Source organism: Saccostrea echinata, unplaced genomic scaffold, assembly GCF_033153115.1.
Source record: "Saccostrea echinata isolate AGI-Se365-2 ecotype Australia unplaced genomic scaffold, CSIRO_AGI_Sech_v1 ptg000054l, whole genome shotgun sequence".
Lineage (NCBI taxonomy): Eukaryota > Metazoa > Mollusca > Bivalvia > Ostreida > Ostreidae > Saccostrea > Saccostrea echinata.
The window spans coordinates 23518187-23539257 of record NW_026889803.1 but is presented as its reverse complement, the minus strand read 5'-3'; the positions used below and the strand labels follow the sequence as shown (position 1 = coordinate 23539257).

The following is a 21071-nucleotide window of genomic DNA, read 5'->3' as shown; positions in this document are numbered from 1 at the left end:
CACATCACCTGAAGATGCTTCCATATATATATTACCAATCATGGCTTAGCTGTTCTTGAGAAGATAATTTTTGAAGATTTTTCGGATATACTCCTATATTAAAATTCGATCGCCCATTGTGGCCCCACCCTACATCCAGGGGTCCTGATTTTAACAAATTTGAATCTACACTACCTGAGGATGCTTTCACATAAATATAACCAATCATGGCTTTGAGAAGATTTTTAAAGATTTTTCCTATATATTCCTATGTAAAACTTTGATAGTCCATTGTGGCACCACTCTACCCCCAGGTGTCATGATTTGAACAAACTTGGATCCACACTACCTGTCGATGATTCCACATGAGTTTCATCTTTCCTGGCCCATTGGTTCTTGAGAAGAAGATTTTTTTTAAAAATTTCCATTAATTTTTCACTATTTTTCAATTATCTCCCCTTGGAAGAGGCCGTGGCCCTTCATTTGAACAAATTTGAATCCCCTTCAGCCAAGAATACTCTGTGCCAAGTTTGGTTGAAATTGGCCCAGTGGTTCTGGAGGAGAAGATGAAATTATGAAAAGTTAATGACAATGCCGACGACAACGACGACAGACAATGGACAAATTTTGATCAGAAAAGCTAACTTGAGCCTTCAGCTCAGGTGAGCTAAAAATTGCATGGACAATCACTTTTCAAGACGTGTCTCATTCAGAGCAATTGCATTCATCTAAAGGTTTTTGGGACTATATACAACAGCGAGCTGATTTGTGACCAAACAGTTACTTCTTGCATAAATAACAAAGAAGACCAATTCTGGTTAATGTGATAATTGATTGGTAATAATTCAGCGCAATGTGAAGTTATCATACTTATCCATGCCTCACTGCACACAAAGTGCTGTAATACCCCTATTACCACATCAATCTGTTTATCATGCCCCTTGGATTGTTGAACAAACATAGGTGTTATTAACACCATTTTGTACACGGTGTATATCCCTTTATCGGTCAAACAATTAAAATTCCCACAGAAGCCATCGTTGAATATTTCAGTGTACCCCTTCGGTAAGAGGAAGTTTCATTTTCATTAGTTATTATAATCTAAAGAATAATTATGACTAGTGGTATATTTGGTAAATAAATTAAGAAAAATATTGGCAGATAATGAAAAAATATTTAGGTAGACTATTTCAAAGTTACTCTTCGAACTGTAAAAAAGATGATAATTTTCCCATTAGCGATTGTGAAAACTATTTCAAATGTCAATATGGTTGCAATTTTATTTTAAGTGAACGATTGCGACTTCCAACTTCACAAGATGGACGCAGAAAGCATGTTGTTTAATTAGTCAGAAATATCTTATGTTTTCCTTGCTTTTTTACGATTTTGATATTTTTACGTGCCAGAAAAACGTCAGAACAGGCACCATTATGAAAATTGGGAATTTGCCGCCTCCAACTGGAGGTGACATTCTCGGGCTGATTTTCGATACTTACCAACCGAATTTAATTTTAATTTTGAGAATTCATTCACACAAAAGGTATAGTCGTGATTATAATATTTTCTTTTTTAAACAGCAGTCATTTAAATGAACATTTCAAATTTTTCTAAGTGCAAAAAGGTTGTTTAACTGCTTTTTACCAAGAAACAAGGCATGTGTTTCTCTATATTTTTAAAAATTCTTTATCATAGTAGATATTTTAAATATGCTTTTATAAAACACTGACATTACAATACTTCCAGGTGCACTCCTCTTTAAAGTGAGTAAAATTTTCTCTTTACCTGTAACAGTGACCTGGTGCAATACGCCCGGCTCTTCCTGCTCTTTGATTGGCAGCAGCTTTTGACGTCCAACCAATCCTAAATGTTGAAACTCCTGTCACTTTATCATAAAACTTTGTTTTCACCTGTAAATTCATGAGAGTGGTAATTAACCTGCATTGCTTAACTCATTAGAAACAATTGAATATCAAAAATACATACATGTACAATTAGTATACACATGACTAACTATGAAAAACTCATGTTCAAGGGGAAACTAAATAAAATCATAATCAAAATGCCCCAAAACTATAATTATTTAAATTATTTTTATATACAGTCAAACCTGTATTAAGAGACAATCCAGCAGAGAAGGAAAAAAGGTCACATATAACAGGTGGTCTCTTAATACAGGTTGCTTATTTTCCGTCTGTCACACTCTTCTTTCTCAAACTCCTCTTACATTTTACACAGTAGCCTAATCATCTTTTGGGAGATGTTTGGTGGTGTCATGTAGATGTGAAATAAAGTTTCGGAATTTTCATTTTCACCCTGGGGGTCAAATGGGGGTCGAAAAATGACGTTTTTTATGCAAAAAGCCCCTGGTTCCTTGAACTCCTCTTACATTTTATCCAGTTGTCTAATCACCTTTTGGGAGATGGTTAGTGGCATCCTGTAGATGTGCAGTAAGGTTTCGGAATTTTCATTTTCACCCTGGGGGTCAAATGGGGGTCGAAAAATGACGTTTTTTATGCAAAAAGACCCTGGTTCCCTGAACTCCTCTTACATTTTACCCAGTATGTTAATCATATTTTGGGAGATGGTTTGTGGCATCCTGTAGATGTGCAGTAAGGTTTCGGAATTTTCATTTTCACCCTGGGGGTCAAATGGGGGTCGAAAAATGACGTTTCTTATGCAAAAAGACCCTGGTTCCCTGAACTCCTCTTACATTTTACCCAGTATGTTAATCATCTTTTGGGAGATGGTTGGTGGTGTCCTGAAGATGTGCAGTAAGGTTTCGGAATTTTCATTTTCATCCTGGGGGTCAAATGGGGGTCGAAAAATTACAATTTTTATGCAAAAAGACCCTGGTTCCCTGAACTCCTCTTACATATTACCCAGTATGTTAATCATCTTTTGGGAGATGGATGGTGGTGTTCTGTAGATGTGCAGTAAGGTTTGGGAATTTTCATTTTCACCCTGGGGGTCATATGGGGGTCGAAAAATGACGTTTTTCATGCAAAAAGACCCTAGTTTCTTGAACTTCTCTTACATTTTACCCAGTAGTCTAATCGTCTTTTGGGAGATGGATGGTGGTGTCATGTAGATGTGCAGTAAGGTTTGGGAATTATCATTTTCACCCTGGGGGTCAAATGGGGGTCGAAAAATGATGCTTTATATGCAAAAAGACCCTAGTTCCCTGAACCCCTTACATTAATCATCTTTTGGGAGATGGATGGTGGTGTTCTGTAGATGTGCAGTAAGGTTAGCAATGCAACATGAATATTTGTATTAGTACAGTGGCTCTTGTTCTATTCAATAGTCAAGTTGTCAGTCTAATTTTATCAGAATAGCCGATTATTAGAATAGCCGATTGCTCCATACTGAGTCCAAAGATAGATGTATAGAGCTACATGTATTGATAATACATTGTAGCAAATTTCAAACTTGCACTTTTGTTTTCGTTTGATTAGTTTACTTAGTGAATTTCCTAAAATAAATTATTTCACTTACAGATGAATCTAATATGATAACATTTTTCAAATAATTTGATGTACAAAATATATTCTTTGATAGTTATTGCCATCTTAATTCAGCACATGTTTACGTTCTTTCTTCGATGGTCGCCATTTTGGAAGTAGACTAAATGCTTGACTAATAACCGTAAACTATTTTTCCCTGGATAGATTGTGAATTAAATATAAATAAAAATATAAAACTAGATGCTGTCATGAGACAGTAATACCCGCACTAAGGTGTTTGCCTCTAAATGCACACTCCTTCATATTGGGCCTACCAAGGAATAAGCCAAAATAATTCTATAATTTACACAGTACATGTATTTGTCAAATCGAGCATAAAATGCTCAGGTGACCATGTGACCTATGAGCCTCTTATAGGTATTTCCTTTACTTAATTCATTACCAGTCTGAAATAACAGAATTTAATTAATGATGTAAATTAGGTTTTGATAAAAAGGGGGATATAAATTTTTGGCCCATAATTGAACTTTTTAAATTTATTTTCTCAACAACAAATAATGTTATTTTAGGACAACGCGTTTTTAATGAATTTATCAAAATGTGCAAACTTTTTTTTAGTATTTAATTAGGCAAAAACCCTCTTGAAAAGCCATACCCAATCAATTTTGTCCCCCCCCCCCCCTCACACACAATTTGCCTGTTTTTGGAAATAGGCCTAGATGGCAAAGTTATGTTAAAAACATCGTTATGATAATTTAAAATTTGTTCTTGTACTGTACATGTATGTGAACACCTTTTTGAAAAATTTCTTCATCACACTGGGCTTGCATCACCCTACTAGTGCTAGTTTTACCATTATCATTTTTAGATTGCACATGCATTTGGCAAACCTTGGCTGATTCCGTCACCTTCATCAAATGTTAGATAAGATACAAATCGGCCGAGGTGTGCCGAGTGATTGCACATGGTGCAGTGTGGTGAAAACATCATTACGTGTATATCAGTAGGAATTATTAATTCATTTTGTGTTTTAATTGGATTATATTTCATGAAGTTAACAGGACCTATGACAGTCAGTAAGTACAAATTTAAGTATAGATTGGGGTAAAATAAAATGAAATGCAGATGGTTAGGTTAAAGTTTAACTAGAACTGTCCAAAAGGGACAAATACCCCCCGCTGGGTTTTTCAGAGAAAGTACCAAATCACTAATGTTTTCTAGATGTGAGAGGTGTTCACAATTTCCTTAAACATTTACAGTGAAAATTTAATTACTCATTATATATTTTTATATGTCCATCTTACGACGGGGCGTATTATGTTATAGCGTTCATGTTCGTCCGTCCGTTAGCTTTTTCATGTCCGGCTCATAACTTTAATACTATTAGGCCTAGAATTATCAAACTTTGTCAGCTGATACATCTAGGGTAGAAGGTGTGTCGCACATTAAAACCAGGTCGCTCTGACATTTAATAAAGACGCTATGGCCAAATATGGAAAAATCATAACTAGAAAACCATTAGACTTAGAATCAAAAAACTATGTCTTTTAACTTTTAAATTACACAATCCCAAAAGATGTCAGAGTATTGCAGTATCTTTATTAAAAAAGTGTTAAATCAAGAAAATACTAGTCTTATTTTTTTCATTATGTTCTTTACAGCAATCTGTAACAACAAAAATTCAGGCACTGGTCAAGGAAAATTTTGATGGCAGAAAAATTGCATGTCAAATTAGAGAGAAATTAATGAGTTTAGTGTGAGGAGATAACTGGTAGAACATCTCTGATCAAGCAGGTGTTATCTACATCTCTTGGGAATTGGGCAAAAGGAATCAGTCTCTTAATTAATTGCTTGTGTTGTATTGAATTGTTCTTGTTGGCTAGTCTTACTTTCAAGATAAATTTGATGTAATTAAAACTAATTTGATATTGTATATAATAATTAAAACTTATATGATATTGTATAATATAATTTAAACTAATTATTTATTGTACATTTTTTATTTGAATTTTTATATCTTTACAACAAATTGCAGACTGCCTTGTCTCGCTAAGATGTCATTCAAGCAAATGAATCTATACTGTTTATGATAATTTAACAATATTTGATGGGCGTATCATGCTCTGGTGGGGCACTCTATTTAATGAATGAAACTACGGTGCAGCCTAATAAAACATCAACACTAATAATTACAGTGTTTTTTATTACATTGAAAAAATAGTTTGCAACTATCTGTCATCTTTGTGAGACATGACACTCTGCAAATTGATTGTTGAAAAAAAAAAATCATAATTAATTATAGAAAATCAAATTTATTTTAATACCTTTATATCAAACTCATTTTAAAAATAAAAGGCTGGTTTTAGTAACTATGTATTTTCACAGACATAAATTACAATTAAGAGACTTAGACAACAGAGATCTTTATTTCTTTCTGCCCAATTCCCCTGAGATATAGATAAGACCTAGAGATGCCCTAACAGCTTCCCACACTGAACTCATTAATTAATCTTTAACTGGATGCATGTCCACTCATTACTCCCAAGGGACAAATGGATTTACACTATCTGCTGTGTAATGTAAAAACTGTTTTTAATACTTTGTGTTTTTTTTTTAGTTCTAATGAGTAGTTTTAAGCTGTAGTTCACATTTTTGTACAGATGTTCTAGATTCTATGTCTCAAACCTTAGACATGAACTCGAAATGACTAAGTCAATAAATTAAATTAAAAAAAAACACTTGTAAAATGCAGAAAAATTATCAAATAATGTTGAAAATACCAGGTGCACATCTTCATATGGTAAATAATAAGTGTACAAATTTTCATACAAATCTATGCAATAGTCTCTGGGAACAGATCCAGACAAAACCACATAATAAAAATGAAAAAAACACCTGTAAAATGCAAAATAATTATCCAATCATAATGAAAATACCAGGTGCACACCTTCATATGGTGAATAATAAGTGTACAAATTTTCAGACAAATCCTTCCAACAGTTTCCAAGAAATGGTCCGGACAAAATCTCGTCTACAGACAGACGGACAGACGGACAGACAGACGGACATGCTGATTCCAATATACCCCCCCTAAACTTCGTTTGCGGGGGGTATAAAAAGGATCAAAGATCATCGGATGCCACAGTAGACGAATTTCACATTATGAAGAGTTATCTCCCGTTGTCGACATTACATTCAATTACATGCACAGATCCAGGAATTTTTTCGGGGGGGGGGGGGGGGGGGGGGAGGTCCACACCTCAGTCAAAAAAAATTTCCAGCCCAGAATTTCCTGTGAAGCAAAAAAAAAAAACCAACCAAACAAACAAACAAACACCAACAAACAAACAAAAACCAACAAACAAATAAAAACAATGATGGTGGGGTCCGTTTTTTATAGGGGGAGGGCGTCCAGTCATTTTTTAATTTGCTTCTGTAAATCAGTATAATCATAGTCCTATGTAAATAACTATGCAAATTCCAGAGGGGGAGGATCTCCCTAGCTGCTCCCTGTCCCTGAAATGACAAATGGTCAGGTGACTCCAAAAAAGTAGAAAACTTTTCCATTTGACTATGAATAATTTTGTTTCTTGTGTTATTATGTTATGTATATCTAATGGTTTAAGGTTATGAACCCCTGGAGGTCATCCCCACTCTCTTAATGAACTGGAAATGTTCACAATATGACTACATCAAATTAAATAAAAGTGCATCAATGATAAGATTGCTTGACATTTTATTCATGAATTTGGGTCAACCCATGTACCCTCCTAGAATTAGGAATGAAAATCATTCAAAGAGATGGACCATTAAACTATTTGTATATATTCACATTTTTTATGTCAAAACAAAGTATTAGTTTGCATACATGAACAAACAGGGGTCTGGGAAGGGGTGAGGGGAAGGAGTTATCTCTTTACGTCTTAATTGTTGACAACTCCTAAAATGAATGTTAACCTCAAATCCGACTTGTACGTCTTCATTATTTTTAAGTGGTGGTGTCTCCATATGAATGAAAAATTCCCGAGAGGGGCATTTAACAACAAACAAACAAATGACTTTAAAATCATAATATACACATGATACATGTACATGTTTATTAGTCAACAGATATACTTCTGGTCATATCTCTAGTTCTCCCTTGAATCAGAAATGATGATATAAATATTTTAAGAATGATTAAGAGTTGAAAAGGTTGTGCATCTTAAAATTGACTTAACCTAAGCTCTGTGGTTAAATTAGCTATACCACTTTAGCTTATTTTGCAACTCAAAGCACCTTAACATGCTTCAGATTAATTATTTTTAATCATACTGTTTTCTAAAATGTGCAGTTTTTTCAACATGGATACAAGTCATAGATTTTCAGCTTCTTAAAACAATGCATGAAAAAAAAAACTGCTTTTCAAATACTGTATCTCTTTCCAAGTACTTGTGATCATAAGTTTTTAGCTCACTTGAGTTTTTCTGGTTTTCTCATCACATTTTAAAAGAGAAAAGATAGGGCATTCATATTATACATGTATTTTACCTGTGACTAGACCTTTCTAAATATATCATGACTTTTGATCCTGTGACATTGACCTTGAAGTTTAACCTACTTTTCAAAAATGTTGTATTTCCTTATAACTTTTGATTGAGAAGAGATAGGACTTTCATATTTGACATGTACATTACCTGTAACAAGATGTTTCCGAGCATGCTATGATTTCTTACCCCTTGAGCTTGATGTTTTACCAAATTTTCAAAAATTTTAACTTTGCAGATTACTTTTGAATGACATATGATAGGGCGTGCATATTTGAAACAATATGCCATAAATAATGGCATCCCATCCACTAAGACACGAAAAGTAGGGGACCCAATTCTTTGAATTTGGTTGTTAGTCATTTTGATATGGAAACATCCTCATATAGTGTAGATTAAAGTTTTTTTATGCCCCTCCATGAATATGGCCGAGGCATATAGTGTTTGTCATATCTGTCTTACATCCTTCTGTCTGTCCTTCCGTCTGTCCTTCTGTCATGCTTTGCTTTTAGCTCAGTTCAAAGCTCAGTTTCAAAGAAACCATCCAAGATATTTTTATCAAACTTCATATGCTGAAAGATTTTGATAAGAGCTATGCAACTGCATCAACATTTTTTAACCTTGACCTTTCCTTTGACCTTGACTTCACTTTTCTTAAACTGGTGTTTAGCTCAGTTTTAAAGATAACATTAATGATAGTGTAATCAAACATCATATGTTGATGCATACTGATGTAAGCTATTCAACTGCATCAACATTTTTGACCTTGACTTTTCCTTTGACCTTGACTTCACTTTTCTTTAAATTAGTGTTAAGCTTATTTTTAATGAAATCATTCAAATTACTGTAATAAAACTTCATATGCTGATACATACTGATGTAAGCTTTTCAACTGCATCAACCTTTTTGACCTTGACCTTTCCTTTGACCTTGACCTCACTTTTCTTAAATTAGTGTCCAGATCAGTTTTGAATAAACAATTCAAGATACATTTATCAAACTTCATATGCTGATACATACTGCTGAGAGCTATGACTATCATCTACTTTTTTGACCTTGACTTTTCCTTTGACCTTGACTTCACTTTTTAAATTAGTGTTTATCTATGTTTTAAATAAACCATTTATGATATTTTTATCAAACTTCATATGCTAATAGTAAATGCATACTGATGTTAGCTTTTCAACTGCATCAACATTTTAATCTCAACCTTTCCTTTGACCTTGACCTCTCTTTTCTTAAATAAGTGTTAAGCTCATTTTTAAATAAATCATTCAAGATATTTTATCAAACCTACTATGCTGATATGTATTAGTGAGAGCTATTCAACTGCATCAAAAACTTTTCACCTTGCACTTTCCTGTGACCTTGACCTCCCTTCTCTTTAATTTGTGTTTTTCTTAGTATTAAAGAAACAATTTAAGATATTTTTATGTAAGCATGCACTTATACATAATTTGTTGAGAATTTATCATCTATATCCAATTGTCTTTAGATTTTAGTTTCAATTTTAAAGAAACTGTTCAAGATATTCTCATCAAACTTCATACACTCATACAAATTTTCATGTTGCATTAGTAATATACATTCGGCTGGGCATTCATGTCCTATGGACATATTTCTAGTTTTCAAATCATGACCTCCAACGGTAGGGTCAGGCCACAAGAAGTTTTATATAGGAATAAAAGGGGAAAAAATCTTCAAAATTCTTCTTTTCAAGAACAACAAGAGCATGATTAATATGGAAACATTCTCAAGAAGTGTAGATTCAAGTTTGTACACATCATGACCCCATGGGTTAGGGAGGGGCCATTTTTTTCCTGCCCCTATTTGCCATCCACATGGAAATGCAAATTTTGAAACCATTTTACACGTCCACAGGAATAAACCAATCATCTTCCTAATGGACACCACCAAACATCTCCCAAAAGATGATTACGCTACTGTGTAAAATGTAAGAGGAGTTCAGGGAACCAGGGGCTTTTGGCATAAAAAACATCATTTTTTGACCCCCATTTGACCCCCAGGGTGAAAATGAAAATTCCGAAACCTTACTGCACATCTACAGGACACCACCAAACATCTCCCAAAAGATGATAAGACTACTGTGTAAAATGTAAGAGGAGTTCAGGGAACCAGGGGCTTTTGGCATAAAAAACATCATTTTTCGACCCCCATTTGACCCCCAGGGTGAAAATGAAAATTCCGAAACCTTACTGCACATCTACATGACACCACCAAACATCTCCCAAGAGATGATAAGACTACTGTGTAAAATGTAAGAGGAGTTCAGGGAACCAGGGGCTTTTTGCATAAAAAACATCATTTTTCGACCCCCATTTGACCCCCAGGGTGAAAATGAAAATTCCGAAACCTTACTGCACATCTACAGAGGAGTTTGAGAAAGAAGAGTGTGACAGACGGACGGATAGATGGATGGACGGACGGACAGACATGAGTAACAACAATATACCTGAACTTTCTTTAGAAAGTGCGGGTATAATAAAATTTATAAATGTAACTTCTTTGTTATACCCGCACTTTCTAAAGAAAGTTCAGGTATATTGTTGTTACTCATGTCTGTCCGTCCATCCGTCTGTCACACTCTTCTTTCTCAAACTCCTCCTACATTTTACACAGTAGTCTAATCATCTTTTGGGAGATGGTTGGTGATGTCCTGTAGATGTGCAGTAAGTTTCACAATTTTCATTTTCACCCTGGGGGTCAAACGGGGGTTGAAAAATGACGCTTTTTATGAAAAAAGCCCGATTCCCAGAACTCCTCTTACATTTTACACAGTAGCCTAATCCTCTATTGGGAGATGGATGGTGGTGTCCTGTAGATGTGCAGTAAGTTTCGCAATTTTCATTTTCACCCTGGGGGTCAAATGGGAGTCAAATTTTTTAACATGTTTAAATACCCTGGTTCACAGAACTTCCCTTATATTTTATGCACTAGCCTTAAATCATGATCATTTGGAAGATGATTGATTTTGTCCTGTGGATGTGTAAAATGGTTTTAAAATTTGCATTTCCATGGGATAGCAAATAGGGGCAGGAAAAAAATGGCCCCTCCCTAACCCATGGGGTCATGATGTGTACAAACTTGAATCTACACTTCTTGGGAATGTTTTCATATTAATCATGCTTTTGTTGTTCTTGAAAAGAAGAATTTTGAAGATTTTTTTCCCTTTTATTCCTATATAAAACTTTGATCCCTTATTGTGGCCTGACCCTATCCTTGTCGGGGGTCATGATAACTAGAAATATGTCCATAGGACATAAATGCCCCGCCGAATGTATATTACTAATGCAACATGAAAATTTGTATGAGTGTATGAAGTTTGATGAGAATATCTTGAACAGTTTCTTTAAAATTGAAACTAAAATCTAAAAAAAATGGATATAGATGATAAATTCTCACCAAATTATGTATAAGTGCATGCTTACATAAAAATATCTTAGATTGTTTCCTTAAACAATGTTAAAATTAAGCAAAATACAAATTAAAGAGAAGGGAGGTCAAGGTCACAGGAAAGTGCAAGGTGGAAAGTTTTTGATGCAGTTGAATAGCTATCACCAATACATATCAGCATATTAGGTTTGTTAAAAATATCTTGAATGATTTATTTAAAACTGAGCTTAACACTTATTTGAGAAAAGAGAGGTCAAGGTCAAGGAAAGGTTGAGGTCAAAATGTTGATGCAGTTGAAAAAACTTACATCAGTATGTTTTTACTATTAGCATATGAAGTTGGATAAAAATATAAATGGTTTATTTAAAACGTAGATAAACACTAATTTAAAAAAGTGAGGTCAAGGTCAAAGGAAAAGTCAAGGTCAAAAAAGTTGATGCAATTGATAGCTCTCAGCAGTATATATCAGCATATGAAGTTTGATAAATATATCTTGAATTGTTTATTCAAAACTGATCTAGACACTAATTTAAGAAAAGTAAGGTCAAGGTCAAAGGAAAGGTCAAGATCAAAAAAGGTTGATGCAGTTGAAAAGCTTACATCAGTATGTATCAGCATATCACGTTTAATTGAAGTCAGACATGACAAACACTATATGCCTCGGCCATATTCATGGCAGGGCATAAAAAACTTGAATCTACACTATAGGCATGATATGAGGATGTTTCCATATCAAAATGACTAACAAGCAAATTCAAAGAATTCTGGTCCCCTGCTTTTCGTGTCCTAGTGGATGGGATGCCATTATTTATGACATATTGTTTCAAATATGCACGCCCTATCATATGTCATTCAAAAGTAATCACCAAAGTTAAAATTTTTGAAAATTTGGTAAAACATCAAGCTCAAGGGGTAAAAAAATCATAGCATGCTCAGAAACATCTTGTTACAGGAATGTACATGTCAAATATGAAAGTCTTATCTCTTCTCAATCAAAAGTTATAAGGAAATGTAACATTTTTGAAAAGTAGGTTAAACTTCAAGGTCAATGTCACAGAGTCAAAAGTCATGATATATTTAGAAAGGTCTTGTCACAGGTAAAATACATGTATAATATGAATGCCCTATCTTTTCTCTTTCAAAATGATCAATTTAAAATAATGTTAAATTTTTTGAAAAGTAGGTCAAACTTCAAGGTCAAGGTCATGGGTTCAAAAATCATAGTATGTTTAGAAAGTCTTGTAGGTAATGTACATGTGAAATATGAAAGCCCTATCTCTTATTATTCAAAAGTTATGACCAAGGTTAAATTTATTGTGACAGACGGACAGACTGACAAATGGACAGACTGACAGACAAATAAGATTTAATGTCCCCTAGGTCCCTTTCGTGAAAACGGATGACAATAATGCCCTTGCTGTTCATGAGAAGAAGATTTATGATGGAAAAAATCCCCTGCATTTTTCTATGTAAATCAGTGGATCCTCATATATGGCCCCACCCTGCCCCAGTGGGTCATAATTTGAACAAATTTGAATTTACACAAGTCTATGTAAAAGAAAGTTTCAACTTTTTGGGCCCAGTCAGTGGTTCTTGATAAGACTTTTTTAAATGATACCACCAAATTTTCACTAATTCTTGATTATCCGCCCCTTGAAAGAGAGTGTGACCCTTCATTTGAACAATCTTGAATCCCCTTTACCCAAAGATGCTTTGTGGCAAGGTTGGTTAAAATTGGCCCAGTGGTTCTAGTGAAGAGGACAAAAATGTGAAAAGTTTACAGACGGACAGATGGATGACAGACAAAATGTGATCAGAAAACCAGAAAAAGTCTCAAGTGAGCTAAAAACTTATGATCACAAGTACTTGGAAAGAGTTACAGTATTTGAAAAGCAGGTTTTTTTTCATGCATTGTTTTAAGAATGATTAAAAATAGTTAATCAAGGTGCTTTGAGTAGCAAAATAAGCTAAACTGGTATAGCTAATTCAACCACAGAGCTTAGTCAATTTTAAGATGCACAACCTTTTCATCTCTTAATTATTCTTAAAATATTTATATCATCATTTCTGATTCAAGGGAGAACTAGAGATATGACCAGAAGTACATCTGTTGACTAACAAACATGTACATGTATATTGTATTTTTAAGTCATTTGTTTGTTTGTTGTTAAATGTCCCTCTGGGGAATTTTCAAATAAAAAAATGACTTTGGACGCCCTTCCCCTATAAAAACGGACCCCACAATCATTGTTTTTATTTTGTCTGTTTTTGTTTTTGTGTTTTTGTTTTTTGTTTTTTTCTTTGTTTGTTTTTTGTTGTATTTTTTTTTTTTTGCTCCTCAGGAAATTCTGGGCTGGAATTTTTTTGACTGAGGTGTGGAACACCCCCCCCCCCCCCCCTGGAAAAAATTCCTGGATCTGTGCATGTAATTGAATGTAATGTCGACAACGGGAAATAACTCTTCAGAATGTGAAATTCGTCTACTGTGGCATCCGATGATCTTTGATCCTTTTTAAGCTTTAACCTAACCATTTGCATTTCGGTTATTTTACCCCATTCTATACTTAAACTTGTACTTACTGACTGTCATGGGTCCTGTCAACTTCATGAAATATAATCCAATTAAAACACAAAATGAATTAACTCCTACTGATATACCTGTAATGATGCTTTGACCACACTGACACTGCACCATGTGCAATCACTCGGCACACCTCGGCCGATTCGTACCTTATCTAATGTTCTAATGTTTGATGAAGGTGATGGAATCAGCCGAGGTTTGCCGAATGCATGTGCAATCTAAAAATGATAATGGTAAAACTAGTAATAGTAGGGTGACGCAAGCCCAATGTGATGAAGAAATTTTCAAAAAGGTGTTCACATACCTGTACAGTACAAGAACAAATTTTAAATTATCATAACAAACGATGTTTTTAACATAACTTTGCCATCTAGGCCTATTTTCAAAAACAGGCAAATTGTGTGTGTGTGTGTGTGTGGAGGGGGGGGGGGTGACAAAATTGATTGGGTATGGCTTTTCAAGAGGGTTTTTGCCTAATTAAATACTAAAAAAAAGTTTGCACATTTTGATAAATTCATTAAAAATGCTTTGTACTAAAGTAATATTATTTGTTGTTGAGAAAATAAATTTAAAAAGTTCAATTATGGGTCACAAATTTATATCCCCCCTTTTATCAAAACCTAATTTACATCATTAATTAAATTCTGTTATATCAGACTGGTAATGAATTAAGTAAAGGAAATACCTATAAGAGGCTCATAGGTCACATGGTCACCTGAGCATTTTATGCCTAATTTGACGAATACATGTACTGTGTAAATTATAGAATTATTTTGGCTTTTTCCTTGGTAGGCCCAATATGAAGGAGTGTGCATTTAGAGGCAAACACCTTAGAGCGGGTATTACTGTCTCATGACAGCATCTAGTTTTTCATGCATTGTTTTCAGAAGCTGAAAAGGTATGACTTGTATCCATGTTGAAAAAACTTCACATTTCAGAAAACAGTATGATTAAAAATAGTTAATCAAGGTGCTTTGAGTAGCAAAATAAGCTAAACTGGTAGAGCTAATTCAACCACAGAGCTTAGTCAATTTTAAAATGCACAACCTTTTCAACTCTTAATCATTCTTAAATTCTTCTATCATCATTTCTGATTCAAGGGAGAACTAGAGATATGACCAGAAGTATATCTGTTGACTAATAAACATGTACATGTATATTGTGTTTTTTAAGTCACTAATGTTTGTTTGTTGTTAAATGTCCCTATCGGGAATTTTTCACTCATATGGAGACACCAACACTTAAAAATAATGAAGACGTACAGGTCGGATTTGAGGTTAACATTCATTTTAGGAGTTTTCAACAATTAAAACGTAAAGAGATAACTCCTTCTCCTTGTCCCTTCCCCTTCCCAGATCCCTGTTTGTTCATGTATGCAAACTAATACTTTGTTTTGACATAAAAAATGTGAATATATACAAATAGTTTAGTAATCCATCTCTTTGAATGATTTTCATTCCTAATTCTAGGAGGGTACATGGGTTGACCCAAATTCATGAATGAAATGTCAAGTAATCTTATCATTGATGCACTTTTATTTAATTTGATGTAGTCATATTGTAAACATTTCCAGTTCATTAAGAGAGTGGGGATGACCTCCATGGGTTCATAACCCTAAACCATTAGATGTACATAACATAATAACACAAGAAACAAAATTATGTATAGTCAAATGGAAAAGTCACATAATCATTTGTCATTTCAGGGACAGGGAGCGGCTAGGGAGATTGGACCCCCCCCCCCCCCAGAATTTGCAGAGTTATTTAAATAGGACTATATACTGATTTACAGAAGCAAATAGAAAATGACTTTGGATGCCCTCCCCCTTTAAAAACATGGACCCCACCATCATTGTTTTTATTTTGTTTGTTTTGTTTTTGTTTTGCTCCTCAGGAAATTCTGGGCAGGAATTTTTTTTTTGACTGCGGTGTGGACCCCCCCCCCCCCCCCCCCCCCGGAGAAAATTCCTGCATCTGTGCATGTAACTGAATGTAATGTCGACAATGGGAGATAACTCTTCAGAATGTGAAATTCGTCTACTGTGGCATCCGATGATCTTTGATCCTTTTTAAGCTTTAACCTAACCATTTGCATTTCGGTTATTTTACCCCATTCTATACTTAAACTTGTACTTACTGACTGTCATAGGTCCTGTCAACTTCATGAAATATAATCCAATTAAAACACAAATGAATTAATTTCCACATATATATATATATATATATATATATATATATATATATGTATATATATACATGTAACACTGTACCATGTGCAATCTAAAAATGATAATGGTAAAATTAGTACTAGTACTGGTAGGGTGACGCAAGCCCAATGTGATGTAGAAATTTTCAAAAAGGTGTTCACATACATGTACAGTACAAGAACAAATTTTAAATCATCATAACAAACGATGTTTTAACATAACTTTGCCATCTAGGCCTATTTCCAAAAACAGGCAAATTGTGTGTGTGTGTTGGGGGGGGGGGGGGGGAGGGTGACAAAATTGATTGGATATGGCTTTTCAAGGAGGTTTTTGCCTAATCATATACTAAAAAAAGTTTGCACATTTTGATAAATTCATTAAAAAAGCTTTGTACTAAAGTAATATCATTTGTTGTTGAGAAAATAAATTTATAAAGTTCCAATTATTGGCCACAAATTTATATCCCCCCCTTTTTTATCAAAACCTAATTTACATCATTAATTAAATTCTGTTATTTCAGACTGGTAATGAATTAAGTATATGAAATGCGTATAAGAGGTTCATGGGTCACATGGTCACCTGAGCATTTTATGCTCCATTTGACGAATACATGTACTGTGTAAATTATAGAATTATTTTGACTTTTTCCTTGGTAAGCCCAATATGAAGGAGTGTGCACCTTAGTGCGGGTATTACTATCTCATGACAGCATCTAGTTTTTATTTGTTTCTTTAATATGGTTACATATTTTATACTGTTTGTGACAAGTCTCTGGTTAATGAGTTTACCAGTCTCATGGATACTTGTCTGCCATGTGGAGAAGGATGATATGGATTTTGAGACGTATTTTTATAGTATGGGCCGTTTGTGATTTTAACCATAAATTTTGCACTGAAAAGTGAACAAATATTAAGCTAAATGACCAAGTTAAATGACTGAATAGGCTTATTTCATTATCCAAGCAAACTGTCATACACAAGCTAATCAGTTCAATAATTAAAATTTCAAGCCGAAAAAATTGTAAATAATTGTCATAATTAACAAGTGCATCATTGAACCCAAGCTGATCACCACAACTGTTAACCAAACATATCTATCTACTATGCCCACTATTAACACAGGTAAGGTCCTGTGTGCATCCAGCCATAACTAATCCCCTCATTGTTGTACTCAAGCCAGTCAAAGGTAATTGGTGTCAAACTGTGTAAACAAAGGCTTCACATACAAAGTTGGAGGTGTGAACGAGGTGCTGATTATCAACAAACACTGTGATAGTCCAAATTTTTGTATCAGATAAAACGAAATTCCAATATTTTCTCATCAGAATATCAAGTGAAATTATTAATAAATATATAAGAAATGGTTTTGTGCTCTGACATTATATTGAAATAGCCGAAATATTAGTTAAACCGCTATCTGATAAAATGGAAGCCACTGTATATGAAATTTGATGAGAATATCTTAAATAGTTTCTTTAAAATTGAAATTAAAATCTAAAAAGTTGGATATAGATGATAAACTCTCCCCAAATTATGTATAAGTGCAAAAGCTTACATAAATATATCTTAAATGGTTTCTTTAAAATTAAGCAAAATGCAAATTTAAGAAAAGTGAGGTCAAGGTCACAGGAAAGTAAAAAGTCAAACATTTTTGATGCAGTTGAATAGTTCTCACAAATATGTATCAGCATATTAAGTTTGATAGAAATATTTTGAATGGTTTATTTAAAACTGAGCTAAACACTAATTTAAAATAAATGAAGTAAAGGTCAAAGGAAAGTTCAAGAGCAAAAAATATTGATGCAGTTGAATAGCTTACATCAGTATGTATCAGCATATGAATTTTATGAAAAGTGGGGTCAAGGTCAGAGGAAAGGTCAAGGTCAAAAAATATTGATGCAGTTGAATAGCTCTCATTAGTATGTATTAGCATATGAAGTTAGATTAAAATATCTTGAATGATTTCATTACATTGAGCTAAACACTAATTTAAGAAAAGTGATTTCAAGGTCAAAGGAAAGGTCAGGGTCAAAAAATGTTGATTCAGTTGAATAGCTTACATCAGTATGCATCAACATATGAAGTCTGATTACACTTTCTGGAATAGTATCTTTAAAACTGAGCTAAACACTAATTTAAGAAAAGTGAGGTCAAGGTCAATGGAATGGTCAATATCAAAAAATATTGATGCAGTTGAATAGCTCTCATCAGTATGTATCAACATATGAAGTTTGATAAAAATATCTTGAATGATTTCATTAAAACTGAGCTTAACACTAAGAAAAGTGAGGACAAGGTCAAAGGAAGGGTCAAGGTCAAAAAATGTTGATGCAGTTGAATAGCTTACATCAGTATGTATCAACGAAAGAAGTTTAATTATACTCTCTTGAATGGTATCTTTAAAACTGAGCTAAACACTAATTTAAGAAAAGTGAAGTCAAGGTCAAAGGAAAGGTCAAGGTCAAAAATGTTGATGCAGTTACATAGCTCTCATCAATATCTATCAGCATATGAAGTTTGATAAAAATATCTTTGATAGTTTCTTTGAAACTGAGCTTTGAACAGAGCTAAACACAAAGCATGACAGAAAGATGGACAGAAGGACAGAAGGATGAAAGGACAGAAGACAGACATGACAAACACTATATGCACTGGCCATATTCATATATAAAAACAGGGTAAAAAATTTTGTTTGCATGCAACCTTTCTCCATACCACCTCTCCATGTTCCAAGATTGAAGTTTTAATGTCAAAAGGTTCTTAAGTTATGGTTTGGAGGTGTTTTTCTCAATTTGACCTTGAATGAAGAAAGGAGTCAAGGTCAACATTTTAGTGCAGTACATCTTTTGTAAATGTCTTTTTTCTATGTTACATATTTGAAATCCTAATGTCAAAGGGTTCTCAGGTTATAGCCTGGACTATATTTTTATGTAAAGATTGACCTTAACCTTATGGAAAGGTCAAGGTAAAAAGAGTTTGGTGGCCTTAACCCCAATTCCATACCGCCTCTCCATGTTCCAAGTTTTAAGACTTAATGTGAAAGGGTTGTCAAGTTAAGGCTCGAACAAAATTTGATTGAAGAAGAAAACTGACAAAAACAATATGTAGACTAGTATAGTCTACTTGTTGCATCAAACTTGGAGGAGGAGTAGTTTTGAAAGAACAAATTTGTTTCTACATTATGTAATGAAACTTTCAAATGAGATTCAACTTTTCTTGCCTAGTGGTTCTTGAGAAGGAATTTTTTTCTTAAAAAGTAAAGCATACTTTAAGCAAAACAAGCCTATAATGAATTGACACCTACAGCAAAGCGATTTTCATTTCCCATGACTTTATAATATATTGTAAACTTAATGGATTTAAGCAATTACACTTATAATAAAGCAATTAAAATCATCCGTCCCAGGCACGTTGTTATAAGCACGTTTTACTGTACACTACCTGAGGATGCTTCCACATAAGTTTCATATTTTCTAACACAGTGGTTCTTGAGTAGAAGATTTTTGAAAGATGCCATAAATTTTTCATGAATTAGCAATTATCTCCCCTTGGAAGAAGGCATGGCCCTTCATTTGAACAAATTTGAATCCCCTTCACCCAAGTTTGGTTGAAATTGGCCCAGTAGTTCTGGAGAAGAAGATGAAAATGTGAAAGTTTACAACAATGACAACGACACCAACGAAGACCACAGACAATGGACAAATTTTGATCAGAAAAGCTTACTTGAGCCTTTGGCTCAGATGAGCTAGAAATTTTTTAAAATTGCTGATGGAGGAATGACAGACAGACACACAGACAGAGTGATTACTTTTGGGCACTGACAAATCCTTGCAAACCCTAATAAAACATATCAATATAAAAGCAGTGTTCTTCACTATTGCCAATATGGTATGAAAAGCTATATAACTAAAATCAAGACAATTTAGGAATGAAGATCAATTCCAGTTAAGAGAAAAAAAGGATAGATGGTCCACATTTGATTTTCTTACTTATGTATTTTAGAAGATTTACAAAAAAATATATTTCAAACCTTTATTTGAATACACTGATATTACAAATAACTGTTTTGGCATCACCATCAAGAGATATATGTATTACCTTGCCTGTGTCAACAACATATTTGATGTTGGGAATAGTCAGTGATGTCTCTGCCACATTAGTGGCTACAACACACAGTCTACAGCCTTCTGGTGGTGGTTCAAATACCTATAGTGAAAATAAAACAGGTAATCAAAGATTAAGAAGTTCACATTGATGAATGTTATCTTCAAGTACTTGGCAAATCTCACATCATATTTTTTTCTAGTTAGTGTGCATCCTGAGATCAACATCCATATAAGTATGGTTTAAGTGGGATTTATAATTACTTGGAAATGGACCTGCTCCAAATACTTTAACCTGTTCACTGATCAAAAAAATTTCTGTCAGTTTCAACATCTGAACCAAATCTAGAAGAATCCATTCTTCTTTGCATCATCCATGCAAGTTTAATTATAACAGGCCATAAAATCATAGAGCTACTCCAAAAACAGGAGGCCCAAGGGCCTTGAATCACTCTTCTGATAAACTGTACAACCTATCACTTCTATTTGAAGCCTTTAAGTATCCTGCATATTTAGATAAAGCCTTGAAATTCCAAAGGTAGGTCATCATGACCTACATTTAAGATGAAACACTTTGAGAACCCAAGATGATTCTAACCCAATAAGTACCTGAGAGTAGGTCATGGTGACCTACTTATCACTTGTCATTCTCTGAGGACCCAAAATGCATCAACTGACAAAGTTTGATGATTCTCAGCCAATTAATACCTAAAATGTTTTTAATTATTACCATAAAATTTCAAAAGTAGGTCATAGTGACCTACTTTTCAGACGACAAACTCTGTGGACCCAAGACGCA

General features: G+C 34.0%; 1 protein-coding gene across 1 annotated transcript in view; it reads right to left on the bottom strand.

Annotated features, from left to right (window-relative positions):
* The window catches only part of LOC133206146 (probable ATP-dependent RNA helicase DHX37), a 725850-nt gene that overhangs the window by 276217 nt on the left and 428562 nt on the right, over positions 1 to 21071 (bottom strand). Inside the window, exons 14-15 of the mRNA XM_061342078.1 lie at positions 20268 to 20375; positions 1762 to 1886 (exon numbers count right to left, since the gene is read on the bottom strand). Of these exons, the coding sequence (XP_061198062.1) occupies positions 1762 to 1886; positions 20268 to 20375 (233 nt within the window). The remainder of the gene's footprint in view (positions 1 to 1761; positions 1887 to 20267; positions 20376 to 21071) is intronic.